General features: G+C 40.3%; 1 protein-coding gene across 1 annotated transcript in view; it reads left to right on the top strand.

Moving 5' to 3' along the window:
* The first annotated feature begins 12,188 nt into the window (after positions 1-12,188).
* Positions 12,189-21,565, top strand: part of CFAP92 (cilia and flagella associated protein 92 (putative)) — a 60,123-nt gene continuing 50,746 nt past the window's right edge. Inside the window, exons 1-4 of the mRNA XM_056847086.1 lie at positions 12,189-12,474; positions 14,153-14,343; positions 19,644-19,845; positions 21,089-21,220. Of these exons, the coding sequence (XP_056703064.1) occupies positions 12,189-12,474; positions 14,153-14,343; positions 19,644-19,845; positions 21,089-21,220 (811 nt within the window). The remainder of the gene's footprint in view (positions 12,475-14,152; positions 14,344-19,643; positions 19,846-21,088; positions 21,221-21,565) is intronic.

The raw sequence follows: 21,565 nt of genomic DNA, 5'->3' as shown, positions 1-21,565 counted from the left end.
GAAGGGGAGGGAGAAGCCTTTGAGAATTTGTCCGAGTCCTCCAGCCACGTTTTACAACAAAGAGGATATTCTGGACCGGAAGACTCTGTGCTTCATATATCCCTCTCTATTGTTCTGCAAGCAAATCAACAGGAAGCAGGTCGTAGGACCGGAAATTCGTCTCACTCGTGTTACACTAAAACCATTCCTGAAGGTAACAACCATAGAGAAGAGACGATAGAAGGTCCGCGATGAGGTAATTCCTGGAATACTTCCTGGTTCTGCTGATCTAGAGCGTCTGGTAAAACTCGTTGGTATTTTCAACTTTAAAAAGTTGTTTTAAGCCTAAATACTTATTTTTTCAACCCGAAAAAGATACTAAGCTGGTCAATGAAATATTCTTTATTAACTATATGCAATGGACTCCTGCTAGACAACCACCAATTTCTTAACGAAGTTACTTATGTAAATGCCTGGAACCTCTCCCTGATCTGGCTTAATTCATAGCCCTGCCTTTATGAAATTAAAGGAAACTTTACAGAACTTAACCATGGAAAAAAAAGTGCAGGACATGCTTGCTAAACATTCTGAGGCAACAATTAAACAATTAAAACAGATATCAACACAGATGGCTCAATTGATTTCAATGATGACGACTCTTGACCAATCATCACAGATATGTAATCAGAAGTTGGATCTGGTTACAGAAGACATAAAAGATATGAAGGTTCAAATGATGGCTACCAATACAGACATGCAAGTAATGGATTCTTCTGTCAAAAAAGTTATGGAAGAATACAAGGATACAAAGAAGAAGACAGAAGTCCAAGAAGGTAACCAGCTTGTGACAATGAGAACAGACATGCAAGAAATGGACTTTTCATCTAAAAAAGTTATGGAAGGACGTGTGGATATAAGGAAGAAGAGAGCAGGTCAAGGAAAACAGATTGAAGCCATGAGGGAGATGAAGGCCAGAAAGAATTTTTTTTTGGTTATGCAACCTGCCTGAGGAAATGAGAGAGAATAAAGAGATCCTGTTCCCATACCTGACTGACTTATTTCAGTTGCAGAAGGAAGTATTAGACCATGGTTAAAGGACTGATTTAAATATGATTGCTGGATTGGAAGGCTTTGACAGTGTGGATGGGTGGCATGGCTATTTACGGTGTAGTGGAATTAAGATTTAGACATTATTTAGGGATTATGTAAACAAGACCTCCTTATATAGACTACCGATGTGATATAAATATATAGTGGAATTATCAATATTAATGTGATTATAATTTCAAGGAAAATGTTGGTAGTAAGGATATTGGTTTTTTCTTTTCCTTTTTTATAAGGGGTGGACTTGTGATATGGATTTGGGATATGATTTACAATGAAATAAGATTGATTAAACAGAAAAATATCCCTAAAATATTGGAGATGATGTTACTTAGCATGATTAAATTTATGTTATCATGGCTGCAAGATTATCTTAGGCAGCCAAATGGAAAGGGACAAATGTTTCAGAATAAAGGGATTAAATCATTTAAAGGTTAGAACTGGTGGAGTTGGAGAAATTAGGGAAAATGGGAGGCTTGGATGAATCATTGTGACAAGGTATAAGATCTGGGGAAAATGGAAGGTTACCTTTTACTCTGATCCAGAATGAAAAATTTTATATAACATGAAACTTTAGAATGAGATTAATATTAGGATCAGAATATGTTAACGAAGGATAGCAACACTTTATTAAGAGGTAGATGGAGGTGATGGGGAAGTCGTTTTATTTTTATGTTTATTGGAAATTAAGACAACAATTGATGTAATTGTGATTTTGACATTATTTTTACATTGTTGTTAAAATTATGAAGAATTTATAGTTTTAAAAAATCAATAAAATTTATTTTAAAAAAAAGAGAGTGTGGGGTGTGTGGCTGCCTCGGCTGGCTCGCGGGCCAGATAAGAGCTCTCAAGGGGCTGGATCTGGCCCATGGGCCTTATGTTTGACACCCCTGCTCTAAGAGAACATTCTTCAGCAGGTCTACTTAGAATGTTACTGAAGACTATTCAGTGGGGCTTACTCCCAGGAAAGTGGATTGCACTGAAAGAGTTCCAGGCTCCAGAAGAAGGCAATTTGTCCCCTTGCTCCATTATTGGAACCTACTCTACTCTCAGTATTGTGTGCATGCGTAAAGTGCCATTCAGTTTGCCATTGCCTTCCTCTGCATAACAACCCTGGTAGTCCTGGTGGTCTCCCATCCAAATACTAATCCGGGCCGACCCTGCTTAGCTTCTGATATCTGACAAAATCAGGCTAGCCTGGGCCATCCAGGTCATAGTATTCTCACTATTAGCTCAACACAAATATTGCTCATTTCTTAAAACTGCTAATAAAGGAAGAAAAATCTGAAGCTGGGTAGCTATTGCCTCATTACCTTATCCATGTATTATACATTGGGTTCCCAATTGACAGGCTTGAACCAAATTCTGCTAGTATCAGCAAGGGAATCTACAATGATAGTGCAGGTTTTCCAGGCTAAAACAGCTTCCCTCTGTCTACATACCTCACCCCTGCCATCCAAAGATCACTTGTGCAGCTTGGTCTAGAAAGCCACAGTTTGGGGCTATGATAGTTCCCTGTCAGCAAATATATTGAGAAGGAAGGTGCTTTCACCAAGGACAAGCTGCCATCTTTCCTTAGGAATGGACAGGGTAGAGAGAGCGAAGAAAGACTGTGGTTCTTTCTTCAGCTTTCTTGCCCCTGGACAGACATATTGAATAACATTATAGGGAAAGTGAGTTCCTTTTTAAACAACCAACCCAGCACTAAACAGTGGCTGCACCTGGGATGTGGTGCAAAAACTATTCCTGGGATATATTCCAGGAAATAAACTGTTGTATATGTACTTTCAGTGTTTCACCATATATTATAATGGTCTCCTCTACCTGTTCTATGGGCCAAACCAATTTCTTAATCAAGTATGCTATATTTAATGAGAATACATTGAATAGAGTAGCCCCCCTACCAAACGGAAAGCTTTTTACGGTCTTGTTACTTTATCTTTCTATAACAATTTTTTGTCAGAGCCCTTGAACAATAGTTTCACTGTACATATGAAGCTAAAATAAGCTATTTCAAGGGGAAAGATTACAGTAAGTAGCAGACATATAAACAGAAGCCAGGAATTTGAAATTCTACCTGGCCATTAAATAATACAAGTGGGAACCCACAAGGACTTGCGGGAGGCATCTCATTTCTCCCCTCCTCCACTATTTCCTCTTTCCCTTCACTGAAAGACCCATAGGCTTTCCCCTTTTTCTACTTCCTTCTCTCCTTCCAGGATTGCCCACCTCCAAGTGGGGCCTGGAGATCTTCTGGAATCACAACAGAACTCCCAATGTATTTTTTTTTTTAAGATTTCAGATTTTTCTGCAAACCTAGGGCCCTTTTCAGGTTTGTAGAAAGATCCGTCTTGCCCATTCACTTGCTCTATTCACTGGATTTAAGTATCCAAAATTTGGTTGACTTCACTATTATTATTTTATTTTATTTTCTACCTTGTCCTCTATCCCCGGCTGAAACCAGGGATATATTATATCCCCAAAGCCAGGGATATGTCTTATATTATAATATAAGATTCTCTATGTTGTTTGTATGTTTACTCAGTGTCATGAAATGTTTCCGCTAAGTGTTGTTCACTGAGTATGTAACTGTATTTCAGATTCTCTTTGTCACCCAAATGAAAGGACCAGGATCACAGTAATCAACAGCATTTGGAATCCCTGTTTGGAAGAACTAAATAAAGAGGCATACAAGGCTTGTTACTGCCAACTGACATTGTGCAATTGAACATCATCTGCCTCCTATCTACAGTCAAGCCACAGATCTGAGTACATTTACATAGTGGTCTGTCAATATCAAGGACCAGACTCATGTTTATACAAGCAGACATAAACCAGAGCCGCATGTAATTTTCTTTAAGACTGATCTGATTGGGCAGTGATGCCAGACTGTCCCTGAGTGTCTGGCTCTATTGTACATCTGCTTGGCCATGCTAATTTCTTTTGAGTCCTTTGAACAGCACAGTTTATAAAAGTACAGAGACATTTCTAATGGGCAATGGTTAGATTATGCGGGAGCCACATCAGAAGGACTAGTCCTACTGATTTTTCTTTCTTTTTTACAGCTCCCTCACTTTCCTTCTGTCCAGTCAAAGATGCTGCAGAAAAGGAGGCTGGCCAAAAGACCTTTGATTTTTCAGATACAAACATCTTCTGGATTTGAACAGAGATTGAACAAGAATGAGGAATTAATTTTACACTGGAATTTCCCATATTCAGACTAATTTTTGAAACTGTAGGGTTACAAATTAAAGTTTTTAAATATTAAACTTGGGATCCTCACTCTTGACTTATTTTCTATTATGAGGGAAATATTATAATAGTATTTTACATTCTAGGATGCAAGTACAACATTTTCTTAAAATAAATCTAGATAAGTTATAACAGCCCTATAGTTAGGTTAAGATAAACGTAGGTTAAGATAAACCAGAGAAGGGCTGTGACCCATGGCACGGTACCCCCCCCCCCGCCAGTAGTCTGGCTGCTACATCTGGACCAGTTTTAGTTTGTCAGTTTTCAAAAGCAGCTTAACACAGAGACCATTACAGTAATCTAGCCTGGATGTGATCAGAGCATGGATCGCTGTGGCCAAATCACACTTTTCGCTTAACAGCCATAGCTGACATATTAGCCAGACCTGACAAAAGGCTCTATGCGCCTAATAGAAAATAATTTAGTATAGATTAAAATATTGTAATGCACTCCCCCACTTTCAAGTAATTAGTAGTTCTGGGGACAGTGAACACATGAAGTTTCCTTATACTGAATCAGACCCTTGGTCCATCAAAGTCAGTCTTGTCTGCTCAGACCAGCAGTGGCTCTCCAGGGTCTTGGGCAGAGGTCTTTCACATCACCTACTTGCCTAGTCCCTTTAATTGGAGATGCCAGGGGCTGAACCTAGGGCCTTCTGCATGCCAAGCAGATGCTCTACCACTGAGCCACAGCCCCTCCCCACTACAGTGCTACCGTGCTTTAATTTCTTTTGTATGAGAAAGTACTTGTGGTGCCTTTATAATATGTTTTTTATTTATAAACATACAAGCAGTGCTCATCGGAAGCAACTGAAAAAATTGCTGGTAGCAGATCCCTAGAGAACAAATTGTACTATCCCACCAGCTCCATCTTACTCTGACAAGAAAATCTCAGATCTTTCTGTCACACAGCAAACTGCTTTTTACTATCTTTCTACCACCACCCATCCCTCTAGCTGAAATGTTTCCACCTTCTCCAAGATCTGGTATCTTATTCTATTCAAGAGAAATTCCCAGCATCAAGAAACCATCTCATACTGATGAAATATCAACTGACCCTCCCACAATCAGTCTGCTCAACCAGCTACATAACACCAGATAATTTTGATCTTTATTATACATTCTAGAGGAAATTTACAAATAACTATTAAGTCACTGATGCAATGGATGTATTAAAAATTACCCTTTAAAATGATGTGATATATTACAAAGAAAGCAGCCGAAAAATGGTGTGGGATGGACCCCATCTTCCAAATCTTTAATTTTACAGCAGGCAGTACAAAAGTTATCTTTCCTGTCCTCTTCCCTTTCTGTCAAATACACAGCTTCAAATATCTGATTTCCAACAATACATTGCTACTCCTTGCTCTGTGAATGCACATACAATCCATGTACAATGTACAAGTGAGAATTCTTTATACATACCTTGAGTAATTCTCACATTACCTTCAACAAATTTACAGCCCCACATGTATCCAGGTACTGGTCTCTGGTTTCATTGGCAAAGCGAACACGCACTGGCTTTCTCATTCACTGTAACTTGTGAACAGGGCTACTGTGTGCAGTGTACACTTGATTTTTCTTTAAATATGCATTGAGAAATTCTCATGTTTAATGCATGTACAGCTGAAAGTGTGAGTCAAACCCCAGAGTTATCCAGGCGCTGGTTTCTGGTTTCATTTGTAAAGTTAATGTGTGTTGGCACTTTCTTATAAGATGCCCACATATACATGCAGGTAGTACTTACATTCATTGTAACATTTGATGAGGGCTTCTGGTGCAAGCATATACCAGATGTTTAAATGGCTTTCATAAATACATAGACACACACATGGGAACAATCTGTAAGACCTTAAGTACTCAAAACTGCTTGATACACATTATCCTTTAACACCATTCAGCCAGCTTTTTATTTAGACAAGCAGCAGGGTTAGTTTCTGCAGCCAAAATAAACCCGTCTGCAGCTACCTGTTGAAGACTCCTGTTTATTAGTGCTTAAGGAATAACTTCCTGTGTGTTAAGGTCTGGTGCGGACCATCCTTAGCACTTTTTAAAAAGAAGAAAATCTATATAATATACAGTCCCCTGCATCCGCCGACCGCATTTTCGTCGCTAAGCATGATAACAGTTTGAGCGTTCCTTACAAGCTCCGGTCATTCTCTGCCTGGGAACAGAACGTGTTTGGAACGCACCGGCTGGAGATGTAGTTTTGCAGACTCTCTAGCAACGCAATGCAATGAAGGAGGGGATTATGCGTACACTAATGGGCACTCTCACACATGCTGAATGATGCACTTTCAATCCACTTTCAATGCACTCTGAAGCTCGATTTTCCCGTGTGCACCGGCAAAATCCACTTGCCAACGATCGTTAAAGTGTCCCGAAAGTGCATTGAAAGTGCATTATTGAGCATGTGCGAAAGTGCCGAAAGTCTATGTCCGTGAATTGCTCCCTGTTCCTTGGGACCCCCTCTGGTCTTTGCACGCTACTCCTCGCTAGCGTCTCAAAGAGCCCAAGTTGCTACGGCTTTTGCCCAGCTCGCCTCCGCAGAAAAGCAAACGACTTCCTTAGCAACTCCTGCCACCGCGTCTCTTGGGATCCCTGCGGCGAGATCCAGCAATGAAAGCTCCGGCCGCTCAGCCCGCGCGGCGCGAACTCCCGGGCAAGTTTTGGCGGCGCTGAAAACAAAGCGCAGGACTCTTTGGAGAGGCGGACGGAGATGGAACGTTGATTGCAAAGCGCGAGCGGCGCTGCGTTTGTTGGGATTGTTGTGCGCGGGCCCGGCGGGGAGGCTTCGTGGCCGCGGGCTGCCTTGGCTTCGCGCGGCGCAGGTAAAACCTGGGCTTCCTCCTGCTTGTTGTGTGTGTGTGTGTTCTCAGCGGGGCGGAGCTCCTTTCTGTCCTGGCCATTTGCTCCGGATGAATCCAGAGAAAGCCTTGCTGTAGCATGGCCCCCAAAGGCGAGCTGATGCCATGGCAAACGTGCTGCAGCCCTAGTCTATGCACGTTTCCTCGGAAGTGAGCCCCGCAGAATTCGGCGCCGCTTCCTCCGGGTAAGTATGCATAGGATAATAGCCCTCTTACGTGCCTGCTGGACTTCCTCGAATTGAATACTAACACCTGCTCTCCATACCTGCTCCACTCTACTCTGTGTACATTTGAATGAAGATTAGATACTCTCTCACACACACACACCCCCAATTGTTTTGGTCTGGTTTTTCATTTGTCACCACACTTTATTTGTTTTCAATTGTGTTAATATGGGACTATGAAAAACTAGGAACATAATGCTCCTGCCCATAAGCAGAGTCTGGTCAGGGGCCATGTTAGGGTTGCCAACCTTAAAGTGAGGCCTGGAGATCTCTCAGAATTACAACTGATTTCCAGGCACCTGGGATGAGTTCCCCTGGAGAAAGTGGATGCCTTGGAGGGTAGACTCTATGGCTTTATACCCTTCTGAGGTCACTCTCAAAACTTCTCCAGGCTCCGCCCCAAATCTCCAGGAATTTCCCAACCGAGAGTTGGCAAACCTAAACCATGTGAATTCCTGACAAAGATTCTATTAGGGGTCCCTGCTCCCACCACCCAAATCCATCCATATGTCATAGGGAAAAGGTGGGACATACTAAAACTAAGAACAGTGATTGCCCACAAACAATACATGATTGCCAGTAAAGAATGCATGATTGCCCATAGGGAATAAATGAAAGCACGCTTGCCCATAGTGGATAATGGAAAGCATGCTTGTCCATATGGAATAATGGAGAGCACGCTTACCCACAGGTGAGCTGTGTCAGGGTGCAAGGGCTCCTCTTCTCCTCCACTGATGATGTTTTTGTTGCTTGTGTTTAAAAACCCCTCTATTTTTTTAAACACACACATAAGAACATAAGTAAGGCCATGCTGAATCAGACCAAGGTCCATCTAGTCCAGCAGTCTGTTCACACAATGGCCAACCAGGTCCCTCTAGGAAGCCCACAAACAAGACAACTGCAGCAGCAACATCCTGCCTGTGTTCCAAAGCAAGGCATGCTCCTCTGATCCTGGAGAGAATAGGTATGCATCATGACTAGTATCCATTTTTACTAGTAGCCATGAATACCTCTCTCCTCCATGAACATGTCCACTCTCCTCTTAAAGCCTTCCAAGTTGGCAGCCATCACCACATCATGAGGCAGGGAGTTCCACAATTTAGCTATGTGTTGTGTGAAGAAATACTTCCCTTTATCTGCTTTGAATCTCTCACCCTCCAGCTTCAGCAGATGACCTCGCATTCTAGTATTATGGGAGAGGGAGAAAAGCTTCTCCTTGTCCACTCTCTCCATGCCATGCATAATTTTATAGACCTCTTAATCGCCTTCTTTCCAAGATAAACAGCCCTAAGCGTTTTAACCCTCAGCTTTTCAGATTTTTTTTGTAAACTTGGGGTAGGGTTTCCCCCCAAATTTGTCAACGGATCTCCTTTCTTTCTAAATCTGCAGATGGGGCCATCTTGGGAATTAGATCTATCGATGAATTCCCAGCTATCATTCCCAGCCCTTTTTGTTGGAGATAAGTGTCTCGTTCTTTGCATCTCTGCAATAAAAAAGCCAGAGACATATTTTTAAAGAAATGAAACTTAGGAATTCAGGAAATGTGATATATACTTTGTATCATTATAATGATATTCAATTGCCAATTTAAAAAATCCTGAAAAAAAACCCTCCAAGGTGCAGAAGTGGCTGTTGCTGAGGTACTAGGACATGGAAACTGGGGAAACCTGCCATGTGGAAGCCCTGTTGCTGCTGCACTGTATCTGCAGCTACAGGGAAACGATATAAGCCTGTCCTTGTGTGGAAATCATAGCTGTAGCTTCAGTGGACGAATACAGTAGGACAATACAGGATTCATGGTGAGTGAGAAACATCTAAATTTGCCTTCTGAATGGCAGAACTGAGGAAAAATCTATGCTTTCCCTGAACCTATATAGTTTCCCATGTAGCCACACCATCTTATTTGCTGCACTTGCATATTGGGAACGTGATGATGAATTATTAGGTAATGTTGGTATTGTATGGTGAATGCACAGAGTGAGGAGACTGCTAAGTACAGCAGATATCCAAACTGGGAGCAGTCCAGGGAAGACCAAGTCAAGCGTGAGTCTCATTGAAATGGGTGGAACTTAAGTCTTTAACTATTTGTTAATGGCCCACTGAGTTCAAAGCTAAATTTACTTAGCATTTTCTGGATTTCATCCAACGTATACATTGACAGTACTCAGCACATCTCCAGCTTTTGAGCTTAACTTTTATAAATTATACAGATAGTACTATGGAAGTATGCACAGAGCTGGAACTGTGCAGATTTAAATTTCGGTAAGGGAAGTAATGGAAGCTACTTCTCTGTGTGAGTTTCAAAAGTTTTATAACTACAGGTTGAGTATCCCTATCCGGACATCCAATATCCAGACTGATCCGAAAACTGGACCTTTTGAGCCAGTATGCAGGCAGATCTATACCACCCAGCCTCTCCTGACTTCTGAGAGGTCTGGCGACATGAATATGACTCGCATCCACACCGCCCGGCCTCTCTGAAGTCTGATGAGATAGTTACACCTTTGCTTTCTGATGGTTCAACATACATAAAATTATTAAACATATTGTTTAAAGTTACATTCAGGCTATGTGTATAAAGTGTATATAAAACAAAAATGAAATTTGGGTCCCATCCTCAAGATATCTCATTATATAGATGCAAAAATTGCAAAATATTCCGAAATATGGAAAGATCCAAAATACGGACCACTTCTGATCTCAACCAGTCCGGATAAGGAATTCTCAATCTGTACTTTATGATCATAAATTGCGTTCCCAATGTGCACGTAGCCTAATGCCTATGTTGATTCCATTGTTTGGAGAATGATTGTGGAACCTTTAAACATCGCTGGGCTGTTTCTTAAAGATGTTTGCTTCATTCTAGGGATACATATGTTAGCAGTATTGTATGCATCTAGCTGCCCAATAGGCTTTTGGCGCTGTCTTTTTTGACAGAGCCAGCATCTAGTTTGCAAAGTGAAAGAAATCTTGGGTACTAGATACAGAGATACATGGGGTTACCGCACTTTGTATTCCCAGCGATGTATTAAAGTTTGAAAATGTTACAAAGAACATCGCTTTAAAAGGGTTTTTGGATACCACGGCTTATAAATGGTTGGAAGACGTCTTCACAGCTAAAGGGGCCAAACAAAGTGCGAACAGTATTTTTTACAACGTTTTCAAACTCTTAATACATCTGTGGGAATACATAGAAAGTGCAAACAGTATTTTTTATAACATTTTCAAACTCTTAAAACATCGCTGGGAATACAAGTGCGGTAACAGCCACAGTCTTGAGAACTGTGTTCACAGCACCTTTTTGTGCATGCATTTCCTGATAAAATGTGGATGTCTGTATGGAACCCAGTTTTACATATAGGCATTTCTCTTGCTGGTTTGAAATGCTCAGGTATGGAGGTAAGCTTGTAGAACTGTTTTGCCTTTTCCTGTTTGGTGGTTCCTCTCCCCTTGCATTGACCTTTTGCAGAATGGGCATCCAGTGTACAAATATGTGCTAGCTATAATTTTAAAGGTGACGGTAGATAGCTATAGGGCTGTAGAACGCTGCCAACTGTGGTAAACGGAAGGCTTTTTCTTCTCTTGAGCCCATCTTATTTACTTATTTACTTACTTTATTCATAGTCTGCCTTTTTCGCTGATGCTCAGGGGGATTACAAAATGTGAAAACAATACAATAAAACAATATAATACAGTACAATAAACAATGCAATAAAAGAGGATAATACATACAGTAAACAATGAGGTAAAAACTGCCCATTTTTTTTTCACAATTAAAACTTCAACCCTATTAGCTTTATAAAAATTGACTGTTGAACGGTTCCTTTTTACTACAACCTTATTCCCTTTCAGTGAGCTGTCATAAGCACAAATTGGCAGGTTGGCACATTGCTCAGCCAGCTTTAGAAAGACTGGAGTAGCATTGTGGTTTAAGAATGAGCAGTGAGCCAAGAAGTCCCGAGATCTAATGTTAGTGCAATCCTGACAGTTTTAGTCAAGACACTTTTAGGGATGAACTACACATTACATGGAAGACCTGCAATCAGATTTTAATTGAACAATCAATCATGACCCTATGATTCCTTTCCTTGTCAATCACCACCAGTTCAGCTCCCATGAGTATATATATGAAGTTAGGATTTATTGTCCCCGTGTGCATCACTTTTGCACTTATTTTTTTTTCATGGAGGCTCCTTTGCCATGTTGGTATTCACCTTGTCTGGCCAATTCACCTAGTCTGGACAAATTCCTGAGTAATTTAGTGACTCCTGAAAACCTGCGTCATCTCACTACTCACTTCCGGAAGTGGTGTTCAATTTCACTTGTGCTGGCCATAGTTTATTGATATTCCTCAAGCAATGAGCATGCTTGTGTGGATTTACCCTTTGATTAGTTGTATGAGGCACTGTAATCACAAAGAAAAGTGCTATACAAATAACAACAATCAGTATTATTAATAATTTGAATGTACACATGTCACATGGTTATTTGTGCACAAGGCAAACTGTCTAGCATTATTACAGGGCATTTGAGACGCAGAACAAAACCAGGCAGTCATGCTCATAAGTGGTTGTGTGAATTAGCGGTTGCTAATGTGTTAACTAGAAAGCAAAATGGAGGGAGGGAATACTGGGAAATGTTCTTGCACCTTCTTTTTAGGGTGATCTGTGGTCATAGAGATTACTTACCATAACAAGGTGAAATAAATGCATGTACTTAGGGCAGAAACCCAAATAATAAATTAATAGTTCTACCTCAGGATGGCAAAGAATACATCAGCAGATGGAGTTGATGGACAAATGGAAGAAGAGAGGAAGCAGGAAGGACTCGAGACAACACCAGTGAAATCTCCAGAGAAAGAAACCTCTCTGGGGTCAGGGAGTACCAATGGAACTGATAGCCCAGTGGCAGACGGATCTGGTAACCCCACGCCTGAAGATGAAAGCGGAGTACCCACTGGTTCGGAGGAAAGTCAGGAATCTGAGACTAGCCGCCTGATTACCTGTACGTTCTCAGTCTCGTTGGCTGTTCCACTTTCCCTTACAAGTAAGTAAAAGACATTTGTTAGTATTTTTTCTTCATTTTGGAACATGCCACACAAGTTCATGAACTGTTCTACAGTGAAGGGGAAACTGGGCCCAGAAAATATTTTATGTGATTGTGCTGCTTTCCAGGGTAGTGATATAAAAGCGTCCTAATTTCATGTTTACATTGCTGGGTTGCTGATTCATTCAGATGACAGTGATGTAGATCCTTTCCCGCTTTTAAGTGCTTGCAATCCTTTGGTGCACGAGTGAGCACCTAGTCTATGTCGGGCCTAGTGTGGCCTATTTATCAGAGAGTGCTGAATAATTCCCAACACAAATCAAAGCATGGGATACCACAGTTCAACTAGAGTGGCAGAACCATGAATGGAACACAGGGTAATTGCTTTGGGGAGTGAAAATATAGTCAAGGGGGCTATTAGCCACAGTGGGAGGAGTCTGAGGGGGCTTAGTCCCTCCAGGGATGCTCTGGTCCCATTCCTTGAATTTTAAGGTTTCATTTAAAAAGATTTTCTAGCCTTTTGTATATGTATAAAAGAAAAAGTAAGGAAGCACACTTATTCAGTAGGAAGTAAACCACATCTGTTTTCCAGTGTTATGTTCAGTGGCTGGGATGCAACTGGCTTTTTGTATGAGTGGAAACCATTTCCACTCATGCCAGGAGCGTCACACAATTATAGCAGATTGCCCCTCCCAGCAGCTGCCTCCTTTGCTTTCCATGTGCCCCTGATCCTAAGGTGGGGTGCGGTGTAAGGTGCTGTAACAGGAAGGAAAAGGGACCAGAACCCAGTTTGCGGTTATCTGGATCTTCACCATGGCGTGCAACAGCAAGCACTATACTCTTCTGCTTTTTATAAAATGAAATCTTGTTTTGTTAAAATTTAATAGAATTAAATAAGACTACTTGTAGTTATATTTTGACTGCTTTGCATTGATTTCCTCCCTCTTTTCCCGTCTTGGGATATCCTTATTTTCCCTTATCAGAAAATGTCTGGCTGAAATCCTAACACTCAAGGCGATTATTTGGCAACAAAGAAACATTCTAAAACATTGCTGGCTGAATTTTAATTTGTATTGTGACTTCATAGCTGATGTTTAGTTATGAAGGTTATTTCTCTGTTGGATGGAGTTACAGAAGAATATCAAGAAACTGCTGAGACTTGGAACTTGTCTTTCATTTTGGTTGATTTGAGCATATTATTGAAGAATAAGATTACTTCCTGTAAGAACACTTTTCTGTTAAATGCTGGTGCTGTTCCCCTTGAATCCCCTTAAATTCTTTTCAGTAGCCAGTGTAGCATGTCCTTTCCTCTAGATCAGTGGTTCCCAACCTTTTTTGGGCCATGCCCAAAATAAGCATCACTAAAATCCTGATGCCCCCCCTGTGTCATAAAATGCTTAGCGGGCTTTCCCCCTCTCCATTGTCACCAGCTGACCGCTGTGTACATTCCAATTTTAATTTTTAAAATGTGTGTGTCACAATATATATTTATATACTGTAGACGAGGCCCCTAGAACCATAAGAAATGCAAAAAATTCACTGTTAATAACTCATTCTCGGATTGCCCCCCTTAAAAATCAAATTGCCCCCCTGTGGGGTGTGTGCCCCACGTTGGGAACCACTGCACTAGATGATTATTCTAGTCAGTTTGTAAATTTCTGTTTCAATATTTGTCTAGGGAAGTCTTGGTCTTCCTCAGGACAAGATATCTCAAGAACAGCATCTAAAGTGAGAGAAGGAGTAATTCCAAGAATGCATCGTTTTTATCATATGGAGTATTTTCTTCTACCAGATGACACAGAGCCTCGAAAATTAGATTTGGTGTTGTTTGGTTCAGTGGCTAAGTTATTTCTGGACAGTGAATCTAAGGTAATAATTAAAAAACCCTTTTGTTTACTGTTATTGTGGTGTAATCTAATCAATGCAAAATATTCCTAAAACATAAAGAAAGAGGCTTCCATTGGTGATGGTGGCAAGAGTGGTATATGCAGCAAAATGAAAAGCAGAGAAATGCCCAGATTTAGATGAATGGATTAACAAATTAACAGAATACACAACTATGGCAACATTGACATCTTTTATACATAATAGGCCAATTACAGAATTTCAGGAAAAATGGAATGTTTTTTAAAAATTTGGGACAGAACTGAATCAAATGGATTCAGTTAAAATAAAAAACTTTTATAAAAAACCCCAGATAAAATAAAAAACTTTAGGTAATAAGTAAGTAGTAAATGTGCTAACAGATATGGAACAATATGTTATAAACAAAGAGCAATGTAATTTAATGAGGTTGACAGTAGAACTGCAATTTTGAATGGCAAGCTTCATATATATATTGTTATACTGAGTTTATGTTTTAATGTGTGATTGTTTGTGTGTGTTAAAATAAAATTGTATTTAGAAAGGAAAAAAAGAGACTACCATGTATTAGTCTAGCACTGTATCCTTGACCACATTAGATACTGCCTTGTGTTCAAAGTGTTGTTGAAAGTGTTTGCTTTGTTTCTTCTAAAGCTTACAAGTTTACACAAGGATGGTTTGTTAAAAATAAATTGATATACAGACTTAACAGAATTGGAACAAACCAAAGTATGCATGGTTAAATAGATGCAGAATTTCAGGAAAGAGATCATGATGCAAAAATGGGAAAATCTGGACAAAAACGATAAAGTTTACGGCCAGTAACAATCTGAGAGAAAATTGGCATGAACAGTTTTACAGATGGTACATGATACCAATGGACATTAAAAAGGTGAACAAAAAGGCAGATAGCCGCTGTTGGAAATGCAAAGAAATTGATGCAATTTATTTCTATATTTGGTGGACTTGTAAAAAAGTCAAGACGTTTTGGATAGAAATTCATCAAGAAATACGTAAGGTGTTAAAATTTAGCTTTCCTCTAGACCCAGAGACAATGTTATGTTTAGCACCCAAAGAACTGGACAAAAATCTCAGTGAACTTTTCTTATATAGGATAATGGCAGCCAGAGTAATTTTGGCTTCAAGGTGGAAACAAGAATTAACTCCAGAGATGGAGAGTTGGAGAGAGAAAATGTCTGAATATGCTGTGATGGCAAAATTGACTCATTTGCTGAATAAAAGACCTGCAGGGGAGTGGCAGAAGAAGTGGAAACTTTATTATTATTATGTGCAAATATAATTTTAATATTTAGTAGCAGAATAATTAGAAAGTGAATAAGTTAGAACACTGTGGTTAGAATATATAGATATTTTATTAGAAACAGGTATCAGTAATGTTCACTCTGATTAATTTTACAATTGTGGTAAAGAATTATAAAGCATAAACAAAAAACTCGGCATGTAGTTCTATTTTAATGCGATGTTAAGAAAGAAAGCTCTATATCCAAGAAGTAGGAGACTAGATGTTAGAGTGCAGTGAAACAAGTAATGCCATAGTTCATAAAGCAGTATAAAGAGACCAAAAAAATCTTTCATAAGAGGTATTTAGTGGCCGGTATCTGTATTATTCTAGCAGATATAGAAGATAGGTAATAGAATACTCCTTTTGGAAGGTTTAATATACTGCATGTATGTTGTGTAAGTATGCTGTGTTTGATTTTGTCTTAAATAAAATTATTGGGAGGGGGGATTGTTCCTATTATCAGTAAATGTCCTTGGACTACGTGTGTGTATCATGGATACCAAATTGACCTTGAGAGTAGTCCTATTAAAGTGAGAATCCTGTTGCTATTCCCATATAGCTTCCTTGAGCTTGTTGCTGAACTAGTTTCAGAGAATTCAATTGAAGTTTGCAAGAATGCACTGTATTGCATCTTCTCTGATACAGACAGGAAGCACAATGTTTGTTTCCAGACATTTTCGGCACTTAATACATTTGTCTCATTCATCCTCCAGGGAGCTCTACGTGACTTATGTGGAAATCTCTTAGGCAGTCTGACCAAACCTGGCAAAACTCTCAATCCATTTCCAGGATCATTTTCTAATTTAACTTGTGTGTTAGCTGGAGTATACAAAGTATTCTATGGCTTGTCAAGTAGTTGCTTAACAGGAGCAGCTTTGGAAACATTCTAATAGTGTTTGATTTCTAGTAATTCTAGTAATTCTAATTTACACTGGTACATACAGCTATGGAAGAGCAATATTATCATCTGTCTAAAGCATGATAATTCTAATCCTTATAAAACAGATACCATTTGTCTCATCAGTATGAAATTTGGTGAAGAATATCTCTTTAGTGAAGCGTGGAAGCTACCCAAATCTTACAAATCAGATGAAGTTATGCACTTTAAACAATTTGGCAGGAGGACTGACTTTCACTGTTTCTGAAAATATTTTGCCTGTAAAGCACTTCTGCCTGCTTTATAAAAGCTCAAGCAGAGTTTGACAAGGAAGAGAGTAAATAAGGTGTTTTGAACACAATCTCTGTTATTGAAGTCATGATTTTATTATTTGCCTATTTAACCTAGAGTAAATAATTTGTTGCAAGATTATTCTAAATTAGCTGGTTGGATAGCTGGTTGTCTGCTAAAACTGACTTTGTAAGTTATTTCATTACTATTATCTTGGAAATTTAAAAATTAAAGCTTTCCTTTTTATTAGGGGAAATCGGTTTTACTTGCCATGTTTGTTTTGATTTCCCCCCACTGTTAGCTTGTTCTTGAATGTATGTGGATTGTGGGCACTTTAAGAAAAATAAATAGACTTAAAAGAAGGTTCTGCTGCTTGTGAGGGTATTTGTGTGGGTGTGTAATTGTGTGGAAGGACCTCAGTACTGAATCTTCCTCCTAGTTCTGTTGAAATCAAGAGTATTTGGAAAGAGCCTTAGTAGGGAGAGAAAAGGATGACACAACGGAGGGAGGGGGCAGGATTGTGGACAATGGTCTGGATATGGGCTAGGGCAGGACTATTGGTGCAAGAAAGGGGGGGAAAGCAATTTAGGCTGAGGTGTGGTGAGGAAAAACATTCTATTTAAAGCTGTGATGATGGTTATTGGGAGAAGTATCACTAGCCAGAAATGTTTTGGTCTTGGTCCTTGTCTTGCCAGATGTCTTAAGAGCTGCATGATACTTGTGAATTAAAGTTTTACATAAACTATAAAAATATTTTGTACTAAGATAATGATGCATTAATAGGTAGAAGGTTCCTGAAGTAATAGTTTGTATGAAATGTTGCATGCTACTTTATCTCTTTTCATTTTTCTATTTTCTTTGTTGTCTTGTTTCATCCCTTCTCTTTTGCCCTTGCTTCTTCTCTTCTATTTGCTATCAGTCAGGGACTCCAAAGGAGAATGAGCGGCCCAAGTCGAAAAGGCAAAGCCTACTGCATACCTCAGTGAGTGAAGATACGATCTTAAGAGAATGGTAGCAATGAGTTACATCATGGATACCCATTGTGGTGTCCATGGGTGCCATGGTGCCCGCCAATGCCTATCTTGGTGCCCATCATCAAGTGTTTTTAGAAAGTGGGTGGGGCCAGGTGAGGCTCTTGCCCTTCAGGATATCTGTTTGGCTGCTGGAGATTTGAATAGCTGTGCACATTAAAATAATTTTGTAAAAGTGGCAGCTGCTACCACAGCGTTCATTTTATTCTCTCTCACTCCTATTTCCCAGTGCATTTTTTAAATTACCCCACTTCTCACTTGCTGACTCAGGGCTAAATTGTGGGATGAGGCAGAGTACTCAACAATAACCAACAATAACCATGCTACATAACAACATAATAAGAGGGGGGGAAAGATTGGAATTAAATGGCCACGACTTAAGCTGCCAGTTGCTGAAATTGCATTGGCATAGCATGTGGGCTGGATCAGGAACATCGGCTGACCCCATTCAGCCAATGTGCACATCCTACCCCCAACGAGCTTGCTGGGAGTAGCAGGAATGGCAATACTGGGAATTCACCTGGGCATGAGTCACTTGGTGTTCCCCCGCCACTTAGGAGGAGGTTGCCTGAACATCCTTCCAAGCCTTTCTCAAAATCCTTTAGTGGGATCCTCCACGGGAGGGAAAGGGGCACACAGGCCACTTTCCCCCAAAACTAATCCAGCCTCATGCTTACACTGCCAAAGAGCTGGGCAGGGCCCATGGAACCACCCACCTCCAGCCAATGCACATTACAGCTGAAGCCAATCCATTAGGCCATGCCTAATGTTCTGTAGCCATATATCCATGCCCCATTCGGACAGGTGAACAGGGTCCGGAACATGGTGGCCTGCTTGAAGGAAATATGCCAGTGCCATATGACCAGAGCTGGAGACAACTAAATCTCCAGCCAGGCGAGCCCCTATTGTTAGGTGGAGTGGGCTGACTGGAGTGAACTCCGACTGCAGCATCTGCCCACTCAACTGCCTCTCCCAGACCACGGCTCCCGTTAGGTTCAATTTGAACCTCAACAGGTAGCCGCTTGTCCGAGGAGGCAGGGACGTTGCACGCAAGCAAAGAGGCGAAGGCTCGCTCGCTGCTCCTATGCACGCCAGCTGCCTCCTGAGAAGCCCCCCGACATGCGCCTCCCCCTGCCACCTCCCCTAGCCTGGGCAGCAAAGTGGACTCCCGGTAAGGTCCGGGAATCTGTTCTTGCGCTTGGACTTCCTTGGATGTGTGGCTCTGCCTCCTGTTGTGGCCATTTTGTGGATAGCTCTGCCTCATGGTTGTGTCCACCACCTTGTGTCAGAATTCCAAAGGTGCTGGAAGGCTCAAAATGACTGGGGAATCCTGAGTTACATGATGAGTTCTGCGCCTTGTCAAACCAGAATGAGCAGGCTAGGATCCTGCTAGCCTGTGCTCATAGATTGTTGCCTGTGATGTCCCTGTCTAATACAGAGGTTAAGGCTTGCCACTCAGTGGCAGGTCATATGTGGGTGGCTTGAAAGTAGTGTGACCATCAAGAAGCTTTTCTCTTAGTGTGTTTTGTTAATGTGAAAGATTTGAGGGAAATGTTTTTTTGATTTCTTATCTCTAGTCTGTTTTTCTAGTGGTTTTGTAAACCATGCCCCTTGCGTTAATTGTCCTGTTGTTTCCTTGAGTTTGTCCAATGTCTTGTTCTAAAACCTAAACAGAATATACTTATGAATTGACCTTATATGTGTGGATTTTAAAAAAAAAACAACAACCACAGTTACAAACCTTGCTATAATGATGTGCTATTTCAGAACTTCTAATCTTAGAAAATATTCCATTTTAAAACAGGTTGTGAAACCGTGGCTTGAAAATGACCAAGTATGGGTGTCATGGAGTCATATTATTGAAATTAATGTTACCAATGACTTTCTAGTAAAGCTGAGAGATCACAAAATAAAGCTGAGATTATGGGATAGCAGGGACAAGCTATGTACAAGAGCCAAGTTTTGTAAACCACCAAAGGGAATTGGAGCGTCACCTGATGTTGATGGTAAGTTGATATTTAAGACCAAAGTAATGAAATAACTTATAAGCTCTCTGTGAAGATAAAAGGATTACAATCCCCCACACTCACAATGCAGTGCATTAGTAATTCATCATCTTGCTAAAGTTGCTGATTTAACTGCAATTTTCCCATGTTTTTTTCCTAACTGAAGAATAACTGAGATAGCATGTAATGTTAAATGCCTAGATAAGAGTATACTTGGAAGCCCCATCTATGTCAGTCAGAGGTACAGCATTCCCATCAGATTTTGTCAGATTCTTCTGAAATTTCAAAGGAAGGAAATTCCACAGTCTCTGCAGGTAGCATGTTACAATGTTGAGGTTTTTCTGTCAGCTGAGAAATTCTTCCAAATATATAATTCACAGTGGGTAGCCGTGTTAGTCTGTTTGCAGTAGTCAAAAAGGGTAAGAGTCCAGTAGCACCTTAAAGACTAACAAAAATATTTTCTGGTAGGGTATGAGCTCATACCCTACCAGAAAATATTTTTGTTAGTCTTTAAGGTGCTACTGGACTCTTGCCCTTTTTGACTATTCCAAATATATAGTATACCATAAATCTTTCTCCTTTTACTTTTTTAATATTATTGGATTTGTACTATGCTTTTAAAATACAACATGACAGATTGTGCTGAGCATTCTAGTCACGAGTGGAGCAACACTGTTGCTGCTTCCTGAGTCTTAATGATCATGTTATCATGAGCTGTAATAAAACCAACCTTTTAGATCAAGAACATTACAGTGGAATAACAAGTGTGTAACTCTGTTTATAATTACATTGCCAGTAGGCTGGTCAATAATGTCCTCTGAAAATGGAACAACATGTTGCGAGTAGTTCTGTGATTCTTTTTCCAAAATGTAGCAGCTGTGGTTGCAGTTCGAAGGCAGGCACAGAGGGAAAGGATCTTGTGAAATATCTCCCCTTACCTTTGCTTCTTGTTGAAAACTGTTGCTCCAAAGATGGTTTCACTCCCATTCTGTATTTGAACCCAACTGAAATTTGGAGTGAGGAAAGCCTCACTGGATTGGTTGCATGCGTGTATTTCATTGTAAACCCAGAGAGCTGGTATCTGGGGGAAAGGAAGAGCATAATGTAGACCAAAAACATAGCTTCCTGTAATCCATCTAAGAAATGATTAAGAAAATTATGTGGTGGTAGGAAAATATAATTACATGTAAGACAGAGCCATGAGCCTTAAATGTACTTTTTTTGTTACTTTTTCTCTCTCAAGGTTGGGTAAAAAATGTGGTTTTGTTTCAAAGAGAAAACCTAAAACGCACGCAACCAAAACCCAGTTACACAAAAGTTAGAACTGCAAAAGTATCTACTGTACAAGAAAAATCAGCAGTCAGTGCTATGCCAGGTAAGAGCACAAAGGCACTCATGGGTATAGATTTTTTACATGTTCAATTCCTTCCAGAATCCTTTTGTGACTCTCAAAAAGCTGATACTTGTAGTCAGGGGATCCTTGTGGACAACATTACATAGCATACAAAGGGACATAGTAATGAGAGGGAATCTGGCAAAATTATGTTTGCCTTGTAGCAGACACATGGAACACATAAAGCTGCCTTATACTGAATCAGACCCTTGGTCCATCAAAGTCAGTATTGTGTACTCAGGCCAGCAGCGGCTCTCCAGGGTCTCAGGCAGAGGTCTTTCACATCAACTACTTGCCTAGTCTCTTTAACTGTGTTGCATTTGTGTG

This window comes from Euleptes europaea, chromosome 1 (assembly GCF_029931775.1).
Source record: "Euleptes europaea isolate rEulEur1 chromosome 1, rEulEur1.hap1, whole genome shotgun sequence".
Taxonomy (NCBI): Eukaryota; Metazoa; Chordata; class Lepidosauria; order Squamata; family Sphaerodactylidae; genus Euleptes; species Euleptes europaea.
This window is presented reverse-complemented; position numbering and strand designations above follow the sequence as displayed.